The sequence below is a fragment of the Cnephaeus nilssonii genome, assembly GCF_951640355.1.
Source record: "Cnephaeus nilssonii genome assembly, chromosome: 6".
Taxonomy (NCBI): Eukaryota; Metazoa; Chordata; class Mammalia; order Chiroptera; family Vespertilionidae; genus Cnephaeus; species Cnephaeus nilssonii.
Genome location: NC_137077.1, coordinates 106,504,407 through 106,528,025, shown reverse-complemented (window position 1 = coordinate 106,528,025; position 23,619 = coordinate 106,504,407). Strand labels below are relative to the sequence as shown.

At 40.6% G+C, this 23,619-nt stretch overlaps 1 protein-coding gene across 2 annotated transcripts in view; it reads left to right on the top strand.

The window, feature by feature from the left end:
• Positions 1–23,619, top strand: part of USP18 (ubiquitin specific peptidase 18) — a 198,781-nt gene that overhangs the window by 89,912 nt on the left and 85,250 nt on the right. Inside the window, exons 5-11 of one of the 2 annotated variants that reach the window (XM_079774907.1) lie at positions 13,921–14,000; positions 14,299–14,445; positions 15,244–15,339; positions 18,209–18,376; positions 20,175–20,306; positions 20,806–20,855; positions 22,562–22,612. In XM_079774907.1, coding sequence (XP_079631033.1) covers positions 13,921–14,000; positions 14,299–14,445; positions 15,244–15,339; positions 18,209–18,376; positions 20,175–20,306; positions 20,806–20,855; positions 22,562–22,607 — 719 coding nt within the window. In that variant the 3' untranslated portion in view covers positions 22,608–22,612. Of the gene's footprint in view, positions 1–13,920; positions 14,001–14,298; positions 14,446–15,243; positions 15,340–18,208; positions 18,377–20,174; positions 20,307–20,805; positions 20,856–22,561; positions 23,141–23,619 lie in introns of those variants that run through there. The other variant, XM_079774906.1, reaches the window with a different exon arrangement.

Genomic DNA, 23,619 nt, shown 5'->3' with positions numbered 1-23,619 from the left:
TAGAAGGAAAGAGAAAACCACAAGGAGAATCAGAGGAGCCGTAAAAGCCTGAGGTATGGAGACACGGGCGGAGACACGAGAACGCACGCGTGCGGGGAGGACAGAGCCTGAGAGGATGGGGCGGCTGATGGCCTGGCCGGCGTTCTCTAGCGGGAAGGAGATAAAAGCTCCAGATTGTGCTGAACCCCAGCTCCGACTGCACTGAACCCCAGTTCCGGGCGAGACCCTGGGAAGCCAGGCTCATGCTGGGGAAATCTGGGCTGTGGGGCGGAGGCACAAAGGAGCGGCGAAAGGCAGAGCTCCGGAGGCGTGCACGGGAATGCGCGCAGAGGATGGTCTGTTGACTGTGCCACTGGATTGCCCTGGTGGGAAGGAGACAAAGGCGCCAGACTGCGCTGAGCCCCAGTTCCAACTACACTGAAACCCAGTTCCAGGCGAGAATCTGGGAGTCCAGATTCATTGGGGGAGAGACTAGACTGTTTGGCGGCGGGCAAAGTTCCAGGGCGCTTTTCTCTCAGTGGTGTTTGCAGGGAGTACAGAGGGACACTGAGACCCAGGAACCTCATAGGGCGGGGCTGACGGAAAGCCAAGGCTGTAGGCTCCACCCTGAAACTCCGCCCCATCGAAGCTGAGCACAGAGGCTTTTACAATTTTGCAAGTCTAGTTGAATAAGGCTGTCTCCCGGCGTAGACACAGCTGATCCTCACAGCCAATTGGCCTGGAGGTCAAATCCTCCCAGTGTACCAACAGCAATCAAGGCTTAACAACACCAAGGCTTTGCACTCAGCCCACAAAGGGGGGTACCAAGAGCGACCACCTAGGGAGATTGGGGAAGCTGAGCTACTGGCCCCTATAGGTCACTGACCACACAAAGCCACTCCATCACCATAGGGAGGCAGCCAAAAGGTGGAGACACCGAAGCAGGTCATGAATAGAAGGGATGAAGGAAAGTAAACTAATGGATGACACAGTGTTCAGAACCACATTTATAAGGTTACTTAAGAATCTTCTGGAGGACCGAGATGGCGACATAGGGCAGATGCCTGATTGTTGCCTACCACAACAATTTTGAGACTGCAACTGGACCTCAGAGCAGACACCATCTGGAACAATGGCCGGAGGAGTTGCTGGGAGGGGGTTGATCAATGGGAGTTGGGATCGGGAAGACGAGGCCCCGCTGGGTCCCGGATCCGGGTGCGCTCGCCTGGCGACTGGTCGCCGCTGCAGGCCCGAGTACCACCGCAGCAACCTTGGACCAGCCTGCCGCTGTGCACCGGGCGCACCAGAGCTTCGCCGAGCCCGCTGCCCGGCGAGTTCCGCGGCGGCCACCCCGGAGCTTTGAGAGGATGGCCGAAGGAATTGCTGAGAGGGAATTGATCGACAGGAATTGGGATCGAGAAGACGAGGCCCCACTGGGTCACGGGTCCAGGTGAGGCCACGCGCCCCAGGGTCCGGGTGAGGCTGGGTCCCGGGTCTTGGTGAGGCCGCGCCCCTGGGTCCAGGAGAGGTCACGCGCCCCTGGGTCCGGGTGAGGCCATGCCCCTGGGTCCGGGAGAGGCCACGCGCCCCTGGGTCCAGGTGAGGCCATGTGCCCTGGGTCCGGGTGAGGCTGGATCCCGGGACCGGGTGAAGCCGCGCGCACCTGGGTCCGGGTGAGGCCACGTGCCTCAGGGCCCGGGTGATGCTGGGTCCCAGGTCCGGGTGAGGCCGCGCACCCCTGAGTCCGGGTGAAGCCGTGCCCCTGAGTCCAAGCGAGACCAAACCAGAGGGAGTCGGACCTGCATTGCCACCATTTGTCCACCACCCTGAACTGAAAAGTCAGTGCCGACATGTACACATAAGGAACTGGTGGACATTGAAATTGGGTCTCAAAAGAACTGTTGGTCCAGAAAGAAACTCACTATAGACTGATTCATTTGCCTGTCAGCATAACTATTATTGCTCGTCTCACATTCGGTTCTTATAAGTATATTTCTAGTAACACATGATCCCACTCATCTAGGGGAAATGATGAACAACATAGACTGATGAACAAGAACAGACCCAGAAACAAGGAGGCATCGATCAGACTGTCGGGCCTCAGAGGGAAGGTAGGGGAGGGTAGGGGTAGCGGGGAGAGATCAACCAAAGGACTTGTGTGCATGCATACGAGCCTAACAAATGGTTAAGGACAACAGGGGGGGGGTGGGGGATGGGAATGGGGGATGAGGACAAATATGTGACACCTTAATCAATAAAGAAATTTTAAAAAAAGAAATAGTTCAGATACAGAAAAAAAAATGGATACAGGACTTAAACATAAAACGGGAAACCATAAAAATACTAAAGGAATCCACAGGCGGCAAAATCTCAGACTTATGCCCAAAGAACTTCTTCACCAATACCGCTCCTAGGGCAATGGAAGCTAAAGAGAAAATAAACAAATGGGACTACATCAAAATAAAAAGCTTCTGCACAGCAAAAGAAACCATCAACAAAACAATAAGAGAGCCCACTGTATGGGAGAACATATTTGCAAATGTTATCACTGATAAAGGTTTAATCTCCAAAATCTACAGGCAACTTATACAACTTAATAAAAGGGAGATAAATGATCCAATTTAAAAAATGGGCAACGGACCTAAATAGAATCTTTTCCAAAGAAGACGGAAGGAAGGCCAAGAGACACATGAAAACATGCTCAAAGTCACTAATTATCCGAGAGATGCAAATCAAAACAACAATGCTGTACCATCTCACTCCTGTCAGAATGGCTATCATCAACAAATCAACAAACAAGTGTTGGCGAGGATGCAGAGAAAAAGGAACCTTCGTGCACTGCTGGTGGGAATGCCAACTGGTGCAGCTTCTGTGGAGAACAGTATGGAGTTTCCTCAAAAAACTGAAAATGGAACTCCCATTTGACCTAGTAATCCCACTCCTAGGAATATATCCTAGGAAACTGGAAACACCAATAAGAAAGGATATATGGCCCTGACCGGTTTGGCTCAGTGGATAGAGCGTCGGCCTATGGACTGAAAGGTCCCAGGTTCGATTCCGGTCAAGGGCATGTACCTTGGTTGCGGGCACATCCCCAGTAGGGAGTGTGCAGGAGGCAGCTGATGGATGTTTCTCTCTCATTGATATTTCTAACTCTCTATCCCTCTCCCTTCCTCTATGTAAAAAAGCAATAAAAAATATATTTAAAAAAGAAAAGAAAAGAAAGGATATATGCACCCCTATGTTCATAGCAGCACAATTTACAATAGCTACAATTTGGAAACAGCCTAGGTGCCAGTCAGCAAATGACTGTATCAGAAAACTATGGTACAGCTACACAATGGAATACTATGCTGCCATAAAAAAAGAAAAATTCTTACCGTTTGCAGCAATCTGTATGGAACTGGAGAATATTATGCTAAGTGAAATAAGCCATTCAATGAAAGAAAAATACCTCATTATCTATCTCATTTGTGGATAATAAAGAACATTATAAACTGATGAACAAAAAGATAGACACAGAGGCAGTAAAGCATCAAACAGACTGTCAAATTACAGCAGTAAGGTTAGGGAGAGGTGGGGAAGAGATCAACTGAAGGACTTGTATGCATGCATAAAAGCATAACCAATGGACACAAAACACAAGGGGGTGAGGGCATGTATGGGAGTGGGGTGGGGGTCAATGGTAAGATATGTACACATATAATACCTTAATAAAAATATGGAAAAAATTATTAATTAACCATAAAGGTAGGGGTTCATTTCTGGGTTCTCTGTTCTTTTCCATTATCTATATGCCTGTTCTTGTGCCAGTACTGGGCTGTTTGTTGTTGTTGTTGTTGTTGTTATGTTTCAAGTTGATATTTCATTTTTTTATTGTTTAAAGTATTACATATATCTCCTTTTTCCCCGATTGACCCCCCCCCTCTAAGCCCCCTCTCCCCAGGACAAGTCCTCACCACACTAGTGTCCCTGTCCATTGGTTATGCTAATGTGCATGTATGCAAGCTGCCCCCACCGCCTCCCCTGGCTGTTTTGGTTTTTTTTAATGTGTTTTTATTGATTTCATAGAGGAAGGGAGAAGAGAGAGAGATAGCAACATCAATGATGAGAATCATTAATTGCCCCCTACTGGGGATCTAGCCTGCAACCCAAGCATGTGGCCTGACTAGGAATTAAACCATGACCTCCTGGTTCATATGTCGATGCTTAACCACTCTGCAACTTTGGCCAGGCTGTACCAGGCTGTTTTCATTACAATGGCTTTGTAGTATAGTTTGATATCTGGTATTGTGATCCCTCCAACTTTGTTCTTCTTTCTGAAGATTGTTGAGGTGATTGGGTCATTTTTGGTTCTATATAAAATTTTGGAGTATTTGTTTAGACCTGTGAAATATGCCATTGGTATTGAAGTAGGAATTGTATTGAATCTATAGATTGCTTTGGGTAGCATGGACATTATAATGATGTTAATTTTCTAATCCATGAACACAGAATATGCTTCCACTTGTTTGTGTCAATTTCTTTCTTCAATGTCACATAGTTTTCCGAGTACATGTTTGTTTGTTTGTTTGTTTGTTTGTTTGTTTGTTTGTTTTTTACCTCTTTGGTCAAATATATTTTTAGGTACCTTATTTTTTGTTGTTATAATATTAAATGGAATTGCTTCCTCAGATTCTCTTTCTGAGAGTTCATTATTAGTGTATAAAAATGCCACTAATTTTTGATTATTTATTTTGTATCTGCTTTGCAAAATTCATTTGTTAGACCCAGAATTTTTGTTGGTTTTTATTTTGGGGGGGGGGGCGTGTGGAGTCTTTAGGGTTTTCTATGTACAATATCATGTCATCTATGAATAATGACAGTTTTACTTCCTCTTTTCCAATTTAGGTGCCTTTTATTTCCTCTTTTTGTCTGATCACCGTAGCTAGGACTTCTAGTTCTTTGTTGAATAAAGAGTGGTGATAGTGGACATCCCTGTCTTGTTCCTAATCTTAAGGGAAACACTGTTACTTTTTGTGTATTGAGTATGATATTTGCTGTAGGTTTGTCATATATGCCCTTTATTATGTTGAGGTATGATCCTTCTATTCCCACTTTTCTGAGAGTTTTATCATAAATGGCTGCTGGATTTTATCAAATGCTTTTTCTGCATCTGTTGACATGTGATTTTTATTCTTCATTTTGTTTTTGTGATGTATCATTTTGCAAATATTGTGCCAACCTTGCATACCTGGAATAAACCCCATTTGGTCATGGTGTATTATTTTTTTAAAGTATTGCTTGGATCTCATTAGCTAAAATTTTGTTGAGGATTTTAGTATCTGCTCATCAGGGATATTGGCCTATAGTTTTCTTTGTTTGTAGTATCTTTATGTAGTTTTAGAATTGGAATAATGCTGGCCTCATATAAAGATCTTGGGAGTCTTCCCTCTTCTTGAATTTCTTGGAATAGTTTTAGGTGAATAGTTATTAGTAGTTTTCTGAATATTTGCTAAAATTCACCAGTGAAGTAATCTGTTCCATGAATTTTGTTTACTGCTTCAATTTCATTTGTTGTTATCTGTCTATTCAGGTTTTCTGGTTCTTTTTTATTCAGTTTTAGAAGATTGTATGTTTCTAGGAATTTCTCCTTTTCTCTTGGGTTGTGCAGTTTGTTTGCATAGTTGTTCATAGGATTTTCTTGCAATCCTTTGTATTTCTGTTTTTTTGTTAATCCTCACCCGAGGATATTTTTCCATTGATTTTTAGGGAGAGTGGAAGAGAGAAGGAAAGACAAAGAGAAACAACAATGTGAGAGAAACACATTGATTGGTTGCCTCCTGCAGGAGCCTCGACCAAGACCCTTGCTGGAGAGGAGCCTGAAACCAAGCTACATGCCCTTGACCGGAATCAAACCCAGGACCCTTTGATCCACAGTCCGATGCTCTACCTAGTGAGCCAAAATGGTTAGGGCTCTGATGTCAATTTTTACTTCTGCTCATTCATTTCTGGTTTTATTTATTTGGGGCCTCTCTCATTATTTCTTGATGAATCTGATTAAAGATTCATCAATCTTGTTTATTTTATTTTTTCAAAGAATCAGCTCCTGGTTTCATTTATCTTTTGTATTTTTTTAAGTCTGTATGTCATTTATTTCTGCTCTGGTATTTATTATTTTCTTCTTTTTTCTGAGCTTGTTGTTCTTTGTCTAGTTCTTTTAGGTATAGGATTAGATTTTTTATTTGATGTTGTTCTGGTTTCTTGAGGTAGGACTGTAATGCTATGAATGTTCCTCTCAGGATTGCTTTTGCTGTGTCCCACAGATTTTGGGTTGTGTATTCATTTTCATCTGTTTCCAGGTAATATTTTTATCTCTTCCTTGATCTTTTTGGTAACACATTGATTGTTTAATAACATGCTAGTTAGCGTCTGTGTGTTTGAATGTTTTTGGGTGTTTAAAATTGTAGCTGATTTCTAGTTTCATGTCATTGTGATTCGAGAAGATGATTTCACTCTTTTTGACTTTGTTAAGACTTAAGTTGTGTCCAAATATGTGGTCTATCTTTCACTCCTTTTGAATTTTTTAAGACTTAATTTGTATCCTAACATGTGATCTATCTTTGAGAATGTTTCATATGCATTTGAGAAAAATGTATATTCTGCTTGCTTTGGGATGGAATGTTCTGTAAATATCAATTAAATTCATTTGATCTATTGTGCCATTTAAGGTACCTATTTCCTTTTTTATTTTTTGTCTGGAAGATCTATTCAGTGTTGATGTGGGGTGTTAAAGTTTCCTACTATGACTGTACTGCTGCTCACTCTCTTAAATTCCAGCAAATGTTTTTTATATACATAGATGCTCCCATATTGGGTATATATATGTTTACATGGGTAACATCCTCTTGTTGGATTTATCCTTTTAATATTATGTAATGCCTTTGTTTATCTCTTGCTATGGCCTTTGTTTTGAAGTCTATTTTGTCAGTTATAAGTATTGCTACCCCAGTTTCCTTTGTTTTCATTTGCATGGAATATTTTTCCCATACCTTCACTTTCAGTCTTTGTGAATCTTTTGTTCTTAGGTGGGTCTCTTGTAGACAGTATATAAATGGGTCATGGGTTGTTATCCATTTAGTTACCTTATGTCTTTTTATTGGAACATTTAATCCATTTACATTTAATATTATTATTGACTAGAGGCCCGGTGCACAAAATTTGTGCAAGAGTAGGCCTTCCTTCCTGTGACTGCTGACACCGGCTTTCCTCTGGCACCCAGGACCTGGGCTACCCTCATAGCCCTTGCTTTGTCCAGAAGATCGTCTGAAAGGACGTCTAGTCTAATTAGCATATTATGCTTTTATTATTGTAGATAGGTACTTATTTATTGTGATTTTATTTTTCATATCTACGTTCCTCTCTCTCTATTTCTTTTTCTTAAAGCAGTCCCTTTAACATTTCTTGCAAGGTTCATTTGGTTGTAATGAACTACTTTAGCCTATTTTTTGCCTAAGAAGCTTTTTATTTTGCCTTCAATTTTTAATGATAGCTTTACTGGTTAGAGTAGTTTTGGCTGCAGGTTCTTCCTTTTCATTACAGCCTTATCGGAACTCCCTTGTAGGTAACTAACTGCCTCTCTCTTGCTACCTTTAAGATCCTCTCTTTGTCTTTATCTTTGCCATTTTAATTATTCTGTGTTTTGATGTAGGTCTCTCAGGGTTCATCTTGTTTGGGACTCTGTGCTTCATGAACTAGTGTGAATTTTTTCTTAATGAGGCTAGGGAAAATTTTAGCCACTATTTCTTCAAACAGGTACTCTATCCCTTGATCACTTTCTTCTCCCTCTTGTAACCCAATAATGTGGATGTTGTTCCATTTCATCTTGTACATGATATCCTTTAACCTATACTCATTCTCTTTAATTATTTTTTCTTTTTGCTGCTCTGATTGGATGTGTTTTCCTACCTTGTCTTTTCATTCAACCCTCTGCTTTATCCAACTTACTTTTTATTCCTTCTAATGTATTCTTGATGGCATTCTTCATTTATGGTTGATTATATTTTCATGTTTTTTTTATGTTCTTTGTCATGTTGTGGTAGTTTTCACTAAGCACCTTGGGCATCCTTATAACCATTACTTTGAACTCTATTTCTGATAAGTTCCTTACCTCCATTTTTTTTCCTGGAGATTCCTCCTGTTCTTTCATTCTGGGCCTGTTATTTTTGTTTTTTTCCTTTTCTTTTTTATCTCCCATTTTTTTAATTGATTTTTTACAGAGAGGAAGGGAGAGGGATAGAGAGTTAGAAACATCAATGAGAGAGAAACATCAATCAGCTGCCTCATGCACACCCCTTACTGGGGATGTGCCTGCAACCAAGGTACATGCCCTTGACCAGAATTGAACCCAGGACCCTTCAGTCCGCAGGCCGACGCTCTATCTGCTGAGCCAAACCGGTCAAGGATTTGTCTCCCATTTTGGCTGTCTCTTTGTTTTTGTTTCTATGTATTAGGTAGAACTGCTGACTCCCAGTCTTCGTGGGTTCACATTATGTAGTAGGTGTCCTGTGAGACTCAGTGTGAAGTCTCCTTGATCTCATGAGCTAGGTGATCTAGGAATGTCCTTTGTGTGTGGTAAGTGGACCCTCCTGTTGTAATTGGGTATTGATTGCTGTTAGTTTGTTCATGGGTGGGATAGACTCTTGGGCTGGTGACTTGAGGCTGAACTCTGTACACAGCATGCAAGCTTCTATACAGGTGATGTAAAACAAAGAAAAAAGAAAACAAAAAACAACAACAAGAAGGAGAACAAGAAAAGAAAAGAGAATCAGAAGAGAAATAAGAAGAAAAGAAGAATATACAAAGAATTAAGGAAAAAAACAGAAAAGAATATAAAAATTAAAAAGGAAAAATACTAAAGAATAAAAAATAGAAATGAAAGAATAGGAAGAGATAGAAAAAAATGGAAAAAAGAAACAATGTAAAAGAAAAGAGAAAAGCAAAGAAACATAAGAGAAAAAAGAAAGAAAATAAACAGAAAAAAATTGGAGTTTGCCTTAGCAGAGTTTAGTGCATGCTGTGTTCTCATTTTGGATATACTATTTGTGAAGTTTGTTAGATTCTACGCCGATGATGTTTGAAGCTTTCCACTAGGTGTGTTGGTTCTGTGCCTCTTGGGAAGAATTCTGGTGTAAGCCCCAGTTAAACTCTGCCTATGTTTGGCCCTTGGCAACCTGTTTGAAGCTACAAGCAATCCACAGTTTGTGGCTGCCTCTAGTGGACTTGGCTGTGCATGAGAAAGACCAAGCTGTGCTCCAAGGCTAGTTTAGTTTCAGTACAGGGTCTAAAGATGGAACAGAAAGCATCTCAAGGCACTCTGGGACCTGCCTCCAAATGCTTCCACCTGCCGTCTGGCTGTAAGTTTTAGTCACTGAAAGGGCTCACTGGAAGTGCCTCTGGTAGAATCAGGAAGATGGGACTAGTGGATCTCCTGTGAGGGCGAGGTGCCTTTCAGACTTCGGGAAAGATAGTGGGTATGATTCCCCCATCCCAGAGCCACACATCTGAGTCTGTCCATGATTTTTCTCTGATCTTGGCAAGGCAGAGCCCCTGGAAGTCAGGGGGGTGGAGCTTTGAGAACCCAGAGGTTGAATCTGCTGCAAGCTGGGAGGGTGTTTCTATTGGGTCTCCCTTGACGGAGAAGTTTCAGTCTGGTTCATGGGGAATTGGGGGGAATGGCTCCACCCAAAAACCAGTCACTGACCCCTTCCCTGAGTCTGTTCAGATTTCTACACCCTGGCCAATGCTGCTGACTCTTCAGCAGAGCTTAAGACCTACAGGGTGGTGTGAGAGGGATTGCTGAGGGTGTGTAGTAGCTTTCCCCCAGGCTGATTCCTCTCAGTGGGGATTGCTCCACCCAAGAAAGATGGCTGCTGCAGGATTGGAGGATGACTCAGTACAGGGATCCTGTTGGGTGTGCCCCCTACATTTCTCCCCAAAGCCACAAACCTTAGATTCTCCTCAGGTGACTCCAGTCTGCACTGCACTCCCTCTGCTGGAGTCCAGAGTGAGTAGAGGCAAAAAAAGTTTTGTGTGTTAGCCCTTTAAGAGGGTGCCTTTATCTCCAGTGGGTTCCACCTCTCCTTGGCAGACAGAAACCCTGCCAGAATTTCACAGCCAGATGGTATGTGGGCATCTGTTCCTGCCTCTCCTGCTCTGGTTGGGAGCCCATTCTGGAGTTTAGGCTTCATACCTCTCAGAGGGAACTGAGTTATCCCTCCATAAATTAAGCTGCTGCCCATGGGGGTGTGAGGCCAGTCCCTTTCGCATCTCTGCCCTCCCTACCAGTCTCTTAGTGGTTTCTTCTGCCAGTCCTTGGTCATAAGTATCCTCTTCAGAGTCTTTAGTTTGAAATTCAGGGTGATTGTTCCCCAATTCAGTTGTCTTTCCAGAGTGGTTCTGGGAGGAGGTCAGAGTAAGATCCATCAATTCCATCACCATCTTAAAAAGAGCTGAAAAGCCTCTTCTTACTTAGATTCTGTACTTTTTATTGCGTAAACATTTTAAAGGTATTTGTAAACTTTTGGTTAATTTCCAGAGTTGTGAAAACATTTATTTTGACAATTTTTTAAAACCAGTATTTTCGTTGCCCTGTGGAGGAGTAGATTTGCAGAGACCCTCACTCTGCTATTACTGTTTTATTCTCACCATCCTTTAACTTTCCACAACTGTGTGTACACCCAGGGAAATTTCCTTATTCTTCTTTGAATAATGATTATATGAATATTTGTCCTCCACTAGACTATAGGTTTCTTTGGGACAGGAACTTTTTTGGTGTGTACAATGCCTTGCACATAACATGTGTTAAGTCAATTATCGGTTGGGCAAATATCCCTGTGTTGTTAGGTACGGTCAGACAAGGCAAAATGTCTCTGCATGGCAAGGTCATCCAACTGCTTTTATGTTCAGTGTTGGCTCTGTAGCAGGCAGTAAGTAATTTTCTGGAGACAACATCAGTTCAACCTTGCTGTTTGTCCTTAAGTTCTGGGATTATTATCTTAGAATATGGCTGAATTAATCCATTCAACTAATATGTAATATTTATTTATGTGCAAGGTGTTGTGCTAGTGCTATAGACAAGGTAATAAGAGTAATAGAGTCTTTGACTCCATGGAGTTTAAACTTTAGAGGAAAGGCCAAAACAAAAATAAAACAACAACAACAACCCCCAAACATTAAGTACAAATTGTGATAAATATCATGAAGGAAATAAAATGGTGTTGAGATAGCAAATGTGACTATTTAGTACACTTACAATAATGGCCTTTTGTTGCAATGTCTTTGCATTTTTGGCAATATATGTCCTTTTGCAAGATAGTACTCAGTGTGTTTTCATTTTTTTTTTGTCTTCCTAGGTTCCCTCCCCCCTAGGAGAACTGTACATGCCATTTTAGCTTTATGTTTAGTTATATAACATATATATAATTCACTGCTTCATTCTTGCCTCCTCTTAGCCAGCATATTCTATCACTGCAATGATCCTTTTTCTTGTTATCTCAGACACTGTTGGGGAAGACCTAGGTCAAATACGAGTAATGGGAACCTGCTACATTTTTAGGAGAGGAAATAAAGAAAATATATAAAAACAAAATTAACACCCAAATATCTATGGCATTTTTATACACCAATAATGAACACACAGAAAGAGAAACTAAAAAAATAATCCCATTTACCATTGCAATAAAAAATTAAGATACCTATGATTAAACTTAACTAAGGAGGTAAAAGACCTATACTCAGAAAGCTACAGGACATTGAAAAAAGAGATAGAGGAAGATATAAATAAGTGGAAGATTATACCATGTTCATGGATTGTTACAATCAACATCATTATAATGTCCATACTACCTAAACCAATCTACAGAGTCCAATGCAATCCCCATTAAAATACCAATGGCATATTTCACAGACCTAGAAAGAACTCTCCAAAAACTTATATGGAATAAAAAAAGACCCCGAATAGCCACAGCAATCCTGAGAAAGAAGAACAAAGTTGGAGGGATTACAATACCAGATATCAAGCTATATTGCAAAGCCATTGTTCTCAAAACTGCCTGGTACTGGCACAAGAACAGACATATAGATCAATGGAACAGAACAGAGAATCAGAAATCGACCCAAGCCATTATGCTCAATTAATATTTGACAAAGGAGGCAAGAGCATACAATGGAGTCAAGACAGTCACTTCAACAAATGGTGTTGGGAACATTGGACAGATACATGTAAAAAAATGAAACTAGATCACAATTTACACCATACACAAAAATAAATTCAAATTGGAGAAAAGATTTAAACATAAAATGGGAAACCATAAAAATCTTAGAAGAATCCAGAGGCAGCAAAATATCAGACATATATCATAGCAGTATCTTTACTGATACATCTCCTATGACAATGGAAACTAAGGAGAAAATAAACAAATAGAACTACATCAAAATAAAAAGCTTCTGCACAGCAAAAGAAACCATCAACAAAAAAACAAGAGTGTACACTGCATGGGAGAACATATTTGCCAATGTTATATCCAATAAGGGTTTAATCTCTAAAATTTATAGGGAACTCATACAACTTAACAAAAGGAAGATAAGCAATCTAATTAAAAAATGACCAAAGACCCTAAATAGGCACTTTTTGAAAGTGGACATTCAGAAGGCCAAGAGACATATGAAAAAATGCTCAAAGTCACTGATCATTTGAGAGATGCAAATCAAAACAACAATGAGGTACCACCTTACACTTGCCAGAATGGCTATCATCAACAAATCAACAAACAACAAGTGCTGGCAAGGATGTGGAGAAAAAGGAACCTTACTGCACTACAGGTGGGAATGCAGACTGGTACAGCCACTGTGGAAAACAGTATGGAGTTTCCTCAAGAATTAAAAATAGGACTCCTATTTGGCCCAGTAATCCCACTTCTAGAAGTATATCCCAAGAAATCGGAAACACCAAAGAAAGAATATATGTACCCCTATGTTCATAGCAACACAATTTACAGTATCTAAGATTTGGAAACAGCCTAAGTGCCCATCAGCAGATGAGTGGATTAAAAAACTGTGGTACCTCTACACAATGGAATACTATGTTACTATAAAAAAGCAAGAACTCTTACCATTTGCAACAGCTTGGATGTACATGGAGAGCATTATACTAAGCGAAATAAGCCAGTTGGAGAAAGGTAAATATCACATGATCTCACTCATTTGTGGAATATAATGAACAACATAAAGTGATGAACAAAAATATATCCAGAGACATAGAAGCCTCAAACCGACCAACAAACCTCAAAGGGAAGGCAGGAGAGGGTGAGGGGAGGAGGTAAGAGATCAACCAAATGACTTGTATCCATGCATATGAGCATGACTAATGAACACAGACACTAGTGGGGTAAGGGCATGTGCTGGAGGGGGGGCCAGTGGACAGGGAGAAGCCAATGGAGGAAAAGGAGACATATGTAAAACTTTCAACAATAAATAATTAAAAATAAATAAATAAATAAAAAGTACATAAAGGCACAGAGTAATGGGTGGCCATAGGAATCTAATTAGAGTATTGTTTGGGCATACCTGGTAGACATAGGAAAGAATCCACTGTTGACTGTTGGTTTTATCTAGCTGTGTTTCCACCGTGGCTGTACCAGTCTGCTGAGTAGAGGCCAATAGGTATGGGTGGCAAATCAGAGGACAGAAAACTTGGATTTAATTTTTAAGAGGAACTCTCAAAATCAATGCAACCTTTTTTTCCATTTCTAACACCTAACATATAGTGGAAACAGCCTTAAAATGAGAGAAAGGCTAGAACAATGCAAAGTGATGAGTGCTCATAGGTAGCTAGGGCAGAAGGGCATGAAAAGTATTCTTGGTGACTTCACTAATTGGGCTGTTTCTTGTCTCTTTGGCCAGTGTTTTTCCAGCATGATGCTGCTCAACTCTACTTCACAGTATGGAACCTAATTAAGGGCCAAATCACTGATGTGGACTTGGTAAGATTCTAGAAATAGAGAACTAAGAAGTTTAAGATGCTGCTCATTTAACTAATTAAGCAATTGTTAATGTCATGTATAGTGGGTATTACTAGTAAAAGAGAAAATCCTATAAAATGCTTATCACAATTCCATAATATTATTAATATTATTATTTTGTACCTTTTTTAATAGAGCAAGTGCATTAGTGGCTGCCATTTCTGGAGCTTCTATCTCGTGGTTCCCACTTCTGGAAATTATCCTGACCACGACCATTCATGGCTCTGTGTCCTTATCTCTCCCCTCCTCTGTCTTATAGGTAGAAAGACTGCAGGCCCTGTATACAATCCAGATGAAGGAGTCCTTTATTTGCCTTGAATGTACCGTAGAGTGTAGCAGAAACAGTAGCATGCTGACCCTCCCACTTTCTCTTTTTGATATGGACTCAAAGCCCCTGAAAACAGTGGTAAGGAATTTCTCTTGGTGAGTTTCCTGTTCCCATACAACCTAGTTGCCAATTCCCCTTGATTCTTTTTTAAAAAATTTAATTTATTGGGGTGACATTGGTTCACAAAACCATACAGATATACAACTCAATAAAACTTCATCTGTACACTGCATTGTGCATCCATCACCCCAAGCAAAGTCTCTTTCCATCCCCATTCTCCCCCCTTTGCCCACCTCCACCTACCCCTCACCCCCTTTCCCTCTATCATCACACTGTTGTGTATGTTTCTGTGAGTGTGTGTATGTGTGTGTGTGTATGCAAAAGTAGGTTTACAGTTGTTTATATGGAAAATATATAATACAAGAATAAACTGTGTTTCATGTACTCACAACTGTAAACCTACTTTTGCTCACGTGTATGTGCGTGTGTGTGTGTGTGTGTGTGTGTGTGTGTGTGTGTGTGTTTTGCCTAATCCCTTCACCTTCTTGCTTCTTTAGTTCACTAATAAGGCTTTTTTAGCTCACCCTTGACTTTTAAAAAGTCATTTCTGTTTTCTTTGCATGGCTCTGCCTAAGTTCTCCTTTGATTTGACAAAAAAATAATTTCCCCTTCTATTTCCACTTTCAAGTGTCCCCTCCTGTTTTATCTCTATAACCATTGGTGAGGTTCTTTTTGAGATCCTGACCTCTGGGCCAGACATTAAGGGGGACATAGAGATAACTAGAAGAAAAGCTTAAATCTCCATCTGCAGGGGGCGGAGATGTATTCTAGATGGGAAATACCAACCCTGTTTTATTGCTTGTTCTCCTGGGACAGGAGGATGCCCTGCACTGCTTCTTCCAGCCCAGGGAATTGTCGAACAAGGACAAATGTTTCTGTGAGAACTGTGGGAAGAAGACCCGTGGGAAACAGGTACTCACTCGTGAAACCAGATTCTTCCCCAGTCCAGGTTGCCCCACGAGGATTTCCCAAGAGACTTCACGGAGCCACCAAGGCACCTCATGGTGATTAAGAGAGGGATTCCTAATTAGGCCCATGGATCATAGGGCTCCTCAGATCACATCACTGAGAGGGACAGCGCCTTTAAGGATAAGAAGAGAAGGTCTTAGAGCAGGGGCAGAGTTTTTTCCTCAAGAGTAGACTATCTCCCTAGAGCAGATTCTATTGTTGCCCTGGATTCCAGGGCCTGTACAGAACCTGAGCTGCTCAGGCCTTCTGCGGGAGAACTCAACATACAGCCAATAGGACCTCCACTCTGTATTGTATCATTCTCCTCCCCCTCTTTTTTTCTTTTACAAGCTCATGTATTATAGTAGTTTAAACAGACATTTCAGAAAACAATTAGAATAAAAGATAACACTTCAGAAACTGCACTGTGTTCACTGAAAGTACATGTAGATAATTAATAGAGGATTGCTAATACACTTAATTATTTTATCATTTTCACATTCATAACAACTTTAAAAATGTTGGTAATATATTAGGAAATTCTTATTAAATGCTATAACAATATTTAGTATTTAAGTTTGTCAATATTTAAAGTTTTGAACATGATGAATGTATTTTTTGCTTGTTAAGTAATCTAGGTTGGATTGGTGATAATGCCAATAGCAGGTGATAATGTAGTATATCTAAACTGTTTCTATGTTTATTTAACAACACTCATAGCAGAGAAAGCAGTCTCTCAAATGTATACTTACAGGAATGGAAGAAGAAGAATCCATAGGCAGCAAAATATCAGACATATCTCATAGCAATATGGGACTACATCAAAATAAAAAGCTTTTGCACAGCAAAAGAAACCATCAACAAAATAACAAGAGAGCCCACTGCATGGGAGAACATATTTGCAAATGTTACATCTGGTAAGGGTTTAATCTCTAAAATGTATAGGGAACTCACACAACTTAACAAAAGGAAAATAAACAATCCAATAAAAAATGGTTAAAGAACTTAAATAAGCACTTTTTGAAAGTGGACATTCAGAAGGCCAAGAGACATATGAAAAAATGCTCAAAGTCACTGATCATTTGAGAGATGCAAATCAAAACAATAATGAGGTACCACCTCACACATGTCAGAATGGCTATCATCAACAAATCAATAATGAGAGGTGCTGGAGAGGATTTGGAGAAAAAGGAACCCTCATACACTGCTGGTGGGAATGCAGACTGGTGCAGCCTCTGTGGAGAACAGTATGGAGTTTCCTCAAAAAACTGAAAATGGAACTCCCATTTGACCCAGTAATCCCACTCCTGGGAATATATCCAAAGAAACTAGAAACACCAATCAGAAAGGATATATGCACCCCTATGTTCATAGCAGCACAATTTACAATAGCTAAGATTTGGAAACAGCCTAGGTGCCCGTCAGCAGATGACTGGATCAGAAAACTGTGGTACATCTACACAATGGAATACTATGCTGGCATAAAAAAGAAGGAATTCTCATCATTTGCAGCAACCTGGATGGAATTGGAGAACATTATGCTAAGTGAAATAAGCCAGACAACGAAAGAAAAATACCACATGATCTCACTCATTTATGGATAATAAAGAACATTATAAACTGATGAACAAAAAGATAGATACAGAGACAGTAAAGCATCAAAAAGACTGTCAAATTATAGGGGGAAGGTTAGGGAGAGGTGGGGAGATAAGAGATCAACCGAAGGACTTGTATGCATGCATATAAACATAACCAATGGACGCAAAACTCTGGGGGGTGAGGCATGTATGGGTGTGGGGTGGGGGGGGACAATGGTAAGATATGTACACATATAATACCTTAATAAAAAAATAAAAAATAATAATAAATAAAAATAAAAAATGGAACTCCCATTTGACCCAGTAATCCCACTAGTAGGAACTAGAAACACCAATCAGAAAGGATATATCCCAAGAAACTAGAAACACCAATCAGAAAGGATATATGCATCCCTATGTTCATAGCAGCACAATTTACAATAGCAAAGATTTGGAAACAGCCTAAGTGCCCATCAGCAGATGAGTGGATTAGAAAACTGTGGTATATCTACATAATGAAATACTACACTGCTATAAAAAAGCAAGAACTCTTACCATTTGCAACAGCATGATGGATCTGGAGAGCATTATGCTAAGGGAAATAAGCCAGTCAGAGAAGGATAAGTACCACATCTCACTCATTTGTGGAATATAATGAACAACATAAAGTAATGAACAGAAATAGATCCAGAGACAAAGAAGCATCGAACAGACAGTCAAACCTCAGAGGGAAGGCAGGGGAGGGTGGGCGAGGGGGAGGATGCTAAGAGATTAACCAAAGAACTTCTATGGATATAAGCATAACCAATGGACACACACACACAATAGGGGGTGACGGCCTGGGCTGGGGAGGTGGGGCCAGGTCGGGCTGGGAGGGGACAATGGGGGGGGAAAGGAGACATATGTAATACTTTTAACAATAAAGAATTAAAAGTAAATAAATAAAAATTTAATTTTGAAAGAATAAAAAATAAAATATTTTATGAAAAAAAGAAGAAGTTTTATTTTATTTATTTACTTATTTATTTGTTCAATTGTTTATACACTATTACAGATGTCCCCATTCCCTTCCTCCCCCTATGCTCACCTTCACCCAGCCCCCACCACCCTACCCCTGGCCTTCACCACACTGTTGTCTGTATCCATGGGATATGTATCTGCTTCCCTTTTAACATACCTTTTGCTGTGGTATTTCTCTGAATTATCCATTTCAAGTGCCTTAGGATTTCATCTCCATAGTGATTTTGCTTTTGCAGGTCTTGAAGCTGACGTATTTGCCCCAGACCTTGACAATCCACCTTATGCGGTTTTCCATCAGGAATTCACAGACAGAAAAAATCTGCCACTCACTATATTTCCCCCAGAGCTTGGACTTGAATCAGTTTCTTCTGACTGATAAAGACCTCTGCAATGCTGAGTACCAGGTGACATGCTTCTCACCTCCTGTCTACTGCCATCTCATTAGATACTGTGTCCTTTTGATTTTGCCCACCTCCACTAGGCTGCTTGAAGTTAAACACTCAGAAATGGCATTTTGGGGTGTCTCATCTGTGTCATTCTCTCATCTCAGAAATTTTGCTGTCCATGTTTAGTATACAAAAAGGAAGGAAACTCACCAAAAACCAGATGTAATTAATAGAAACATTTTCATATATTCAAGAAACACTTATTTTTAAAAATAGTATTTTAATGATTGAGACCTCTGTGTTCTTGAACAACAATGGTGAATTGTTATCACCGTGCCATCACCACCTTCATTTGCTCTTTATAGCTACTTTTCTTTAAGATTCAAAAGACTATATTTATAAATATTGGGTTTGTACTCATACACCTTATAGCATGGGGAGAAGGAACCTGAGGGAAAGAACCCATAATTCAGGACCTTCCTTTTAATAAGATGTGTAGTACTTACATGTACATAGGTAAACACAATGGGCTGTAAATATAACACCAACCAAGTTTTCTTCTTAAAGCAGCTTATGTCCACTTGGAGGGTAATAAGGAAGTGGCCAGTACATTGGACCAAATTTAATCAAAGTAAAGTTGAATTCAGTTATCCTGAACTAATAACTTATTGGAAAATTCTGAGAAAAAAAGTGACATAGATATCTTTTCTCCATACGTTTGAAATTATACATTTAGCACATTCTACTTTTAGCTGTATATACCATTTCTGAACTTTTTTGTTCCAGTGGTCTGTTTACTGTTCATGCTCTAGTATTTTAAATACTGAGGCCTGATAATATGTTAGAAAATCTTATATTATAATATAGTTTCTTTATCAACTCAGGGCATATACACTTTATAGGATTCTCATTTTTTCCCTAGTTTTCTTTATTTTTATTTGCACAGTTTACCTGATGAAGTATATCTTAAATTTTTTCTGCTTGAAAACAACACTCCCCAGGGAACCACTGATTTGTTCTCCCGCAGATCACTGGGGAAAGGGATAGAATAATGAAGGCAGAGGTAACCACATGCCTTAGAAGTCAAAATGATGCAAAGAGAGGTGCTTGACCATAGAGGCCTGTCCATCTAACCTAGAGAAAGAATGGATTGGTCAGGAGGCAGGCCCAGTGCAGGCTTGGGAAAGCTTGAGAAGTTGATTGTTTATTTTGAAAAAAGCTCCTGGTGCATCCCAAGCCCAAGAAAATATAACCCAAGGGAACAAAGAATTATCTTTCTCCCTCAATAATGTGCACTCACCCGTTCTTTCCTGTATTCTCTCTATAGCAACCATGTAGGTTTAGCAGCCCTGCCTAGGGCCCATGGCAGACCTCCTGAGCTTCAAAGGACTAAGTTTAAATATGAAACAGAAACTCTGGGATGTCCAAATTTTTTTTGCTACCCCCTTTCCATAACTTGTCTACTAATCTTGTTCATTCTGAAAGATCATTTCAAGCATGTCTTCTCTGGAGAACTTTTCCCCAAGCTCCTCAGCCTTTCCTCAGCTGGTTGTTCCTTTTCCTTTTTTGTGCAAAAGTTGAGTTTTCCAGAATTTACCTGTAAATGCATCTGTTATAAAACATGACATTCTAATTCTGCCTTACTTAGCTGTGAAATTCTTGAAGTCAAGGAATGTTTTCTAGTCACCTTGAAGTACCAGGGCCTAGCATGGAGTAGTCACTGAATAAACAAGTAATGAAATGTTTCCTTATTTTAAAGTAGGGTTAGAAAAAGAAGGATGATGGGTGAATCATATTATGCCTTGTGTTCTTTCAGCTTGAAGGACTGTATGAACTCTTTGCTGTGATTGCCCATGTGGGGCTGCCTGACTTTGGTCATTACTGTGCCTATATCCGGAATTCTATAGATGGGAAATGGTTCTGCTTCAACGATTCCAGTGTTTGTTGGGTGAGGAACATCATCTAAATTGCCTCTTGCCCTAGATTAGCTACCTGTGCTATATTCTGAGCCCAGGGCTAGATGGGTCCTCCAGGTCAAGCAAGCCACATTATTGTTCTCTGTGTGGGGGACTTTTTATGAGCTTGAAAGCTGTTTTCTGCATGAAGTGTTCAAATGGTCTCTAAGAGTCTCCTTAGCTCAATGTCTGTATTTTTGGTGTTGTAAGCTCAGCGCCTTAAGCTTTGTGGGAAATTTATGAAAAGCAAGAAGAGTTGGAAATATGAAGTTAGAACTTTGGGCTGAACATAACCAAGTGTAAACAGAGGGACAGTGGTACTAAAAGAGACTTCATTTACATGGCATTTGTCACTAGATGCTGTGGGTTTTGGGAGTTCCTAGGAGTAGGTTTGTTGGAAGGAGTGAGGGAGGGCAGATTTTAGCACCCTGTACTCTGGATGCTTCAAAGATAACAGCTGGTTGCTTCACTTTCTATGTTATATACTTCCAGGTATCCTGGGAAGATATCCGATGTACCTATGGAAATCATAACTGCCGCTGGTAAGAGAATTGTTAGTGATGGAAGCCCAATGAGTTTACACAGTATTCTTATTGCTGTGTGACACAGTCATGGATTCAACTGCCCCTTATCCTAACTAATAAAGAGGGAACATGCAAATTGATGGTCACACCATCACAAAGATGGTGACACCCATAGCCACAAGATGGCAGCACCTAGTCTCCTCAGCCCTGGCGGAGTCCCCCAGTCCTTTCAGCCCCGCTGGGGGCGGCAGGCACACGGTGTGGCCGGTCCCGCCCTCAGCCCCCCAGCTGCCCAGGGCCAGCCCGAGGTGCAGGCAAGCCTCAGATAGCGGCTGCCCAGCCGCCCAGGGCCGCCAGAGGCTCAGGTAACTAGGGCCAGCTGAGGCTTGCCCTGCCAGCAGTGGCAGCAGCAGAGGTGTGATGGGGGCGTCACCTTCCCCTGATCGCTGTGTCACCTCCCGCACCTGAGGGCGCCCAGACTGTGAGAGGGGGCAGGCTGGGCTGAGGGACCCCCCTCCAGTGCATGAATTTTCATGCACCAGGCCTCTAGTATTTACATAACTCCTCAGTGACTAACTGGCCAGCCTCATCTTTCAATACCCATCCCATTGCACCATATTTTCTCACAATTTAGACTCCAAGAATAACTAAAGAGGAAGTTGCTCCCTAAACATCAGATCCTCCATTTTTTTCTCATGGCTTGGCACATGCAATTCTGGCCAGTATTACCCTCTCTTAACTTATCATCAAGGCAAAGTCCTATCCATACTTCAGTACCTCTCTGATCATGGCCTTTTCCTACTCTTTTAATGCCTTGTACTGATTCACCCAGGCATATCTGTAGGGACTTCTCATGTGCTTTCACTGTGTTTTGAGCATACTTCTTTTATAGAAAGGGTCACACTGTTTTGTCATTTTTGTTTATGTAACTTTCACATTATACCACAAACTCTTTGGGGGCAAGGATCACTCATTTTCTCTTTCTTTGTCTGGTGCAGTGGCTTGTGTTAGTAAATATCAATAACTATTTTTTACAAATCAATAACTACAGAGAGGAAACTGGAAAGAAAAAAAGCTGGGTGAAATTAAATCAGAGACTTTATAAGTTTTCCCAGCTGAGTTTCTGGGTTAGGGTGATATTTGTGATTGTTTCAGCCACAGAAGTAGGCCAGATCATTTGAAAAATAATGAATGAGCTAGAATTTGTGTTTGAAATACTTCTCCAATGTTCTTTTTCTCTTCTTTCTTATAACCACCTCCTTTGAATGCTCACTTTTTGTCACTTTCTGGTTGTCAGCGACTCCCCCATTGTTTAAGTAACAGTTTGGCAGACTTTCTCTATAAAGGGCCAGAGAATAAATATTTTAGGCTTTGTGGGCCACACAACTTCTGTTGCAACTATTCAACTCTATCTTTGTAGTCAAAAGCAGCCACAGATGACATATGAATGAATGAGTGTAGCTGTGTTCCAATTAAATTTATTTGCAAATACAGGGTCAGATTTGACTAATGGGTTCCTAGTTTGTCAACCCCTGGTTTAGATGTTAACTAACTGCAGGTTAGTTATTTTCCTAGGTCACACATTTTGTTTTCCTCTGGGGTGATGGATACATGAACACTTTATCTAACAACCTGGAAAGTTTGTTGGCTTTTTTCCTATTGTGAATTAATAATGTATGAATGTTTGCTTTCTGCTATGATGTTGCATTTTTTTTTCTTTCTAGGCGGGAAACGGCCTACCTTCTGGTTTACATGAAGATGGAGTCCTAATGAATGTATCCTAAATCTTTAGGGACTGACGAAGTATCATTTTCCTTGTCTATTCCTGAATCTGCTCTTTTAAAAGATTTTGCAATGAGGAGAAGCACTGTTTTCAAATTGTATAGTTAAACTTTATTTATAATCAGAGTAATTATCAAAAGATTTAACAGTGACACTGCACAGGTCTAGATCAGTCAGAATGGATATTTCCATCAGTTGACTCTGGCCACATGGTTGGAGCAGTGTGTGTTCCCAGCTGTGTAAGACATTAAGTGTTTAGTTGAGAGATTGTTGGAGTCCAGATGCTTTCAGGGGAAGAGAGACCTGGCCACCAATGGTAGTAGGAAGCATTCAGGTGGCAAGGGGCAATGGTAGGGAAGTATTTAAATATTTTACAACTTAGTATGACTGTACTGGTTTGTATTGACTGAATATAATTTCTATTTATACTTTTAAATTTTATTTTTAAAACCCATGTTAATTTCATAAAACTCAAGTGACAAATATGTATTGATTACCCACTCTTCATAAGAATGCATGCTAGGCACAATAATGAATAAAGTTTTTCTCTCAAAGGCATTTGCAGTTTAATGGACAGTGGTTAAAATACATAAGATACTAAGGGTTTGTGCTATAGGAATTCAAAGGAAAGGGAAATCACTTCCATTATGGAGCCATGGGAGAAGACTTCAGGATGGAAAAGGGCTTAGGATGGAGGACAGTGCATTTATAGGGAAAAGCATACTCAGTGTCATGGTTGAAAAAGGCAAGGCTCAAGGTTCAGAAATTGTCTATCAACCTTGTTTCAAAAGAAGAAAGCAAGTGGTGAGTGATAATGATGGCAGGTATGTGGGGCTCTGAATGTAGAGGATCTTGAACTGAACTAAGAAGTTTGGATTTAATTAATTAATTAATTTTAAGTTATCTTTATTGTTGAATGTATTACAGATGTCCCCCACCCCACACCCCCGCTTTTCCCCATTGACCTCTTCTAGCCCACACCCACTCTATGCCCCAGGCC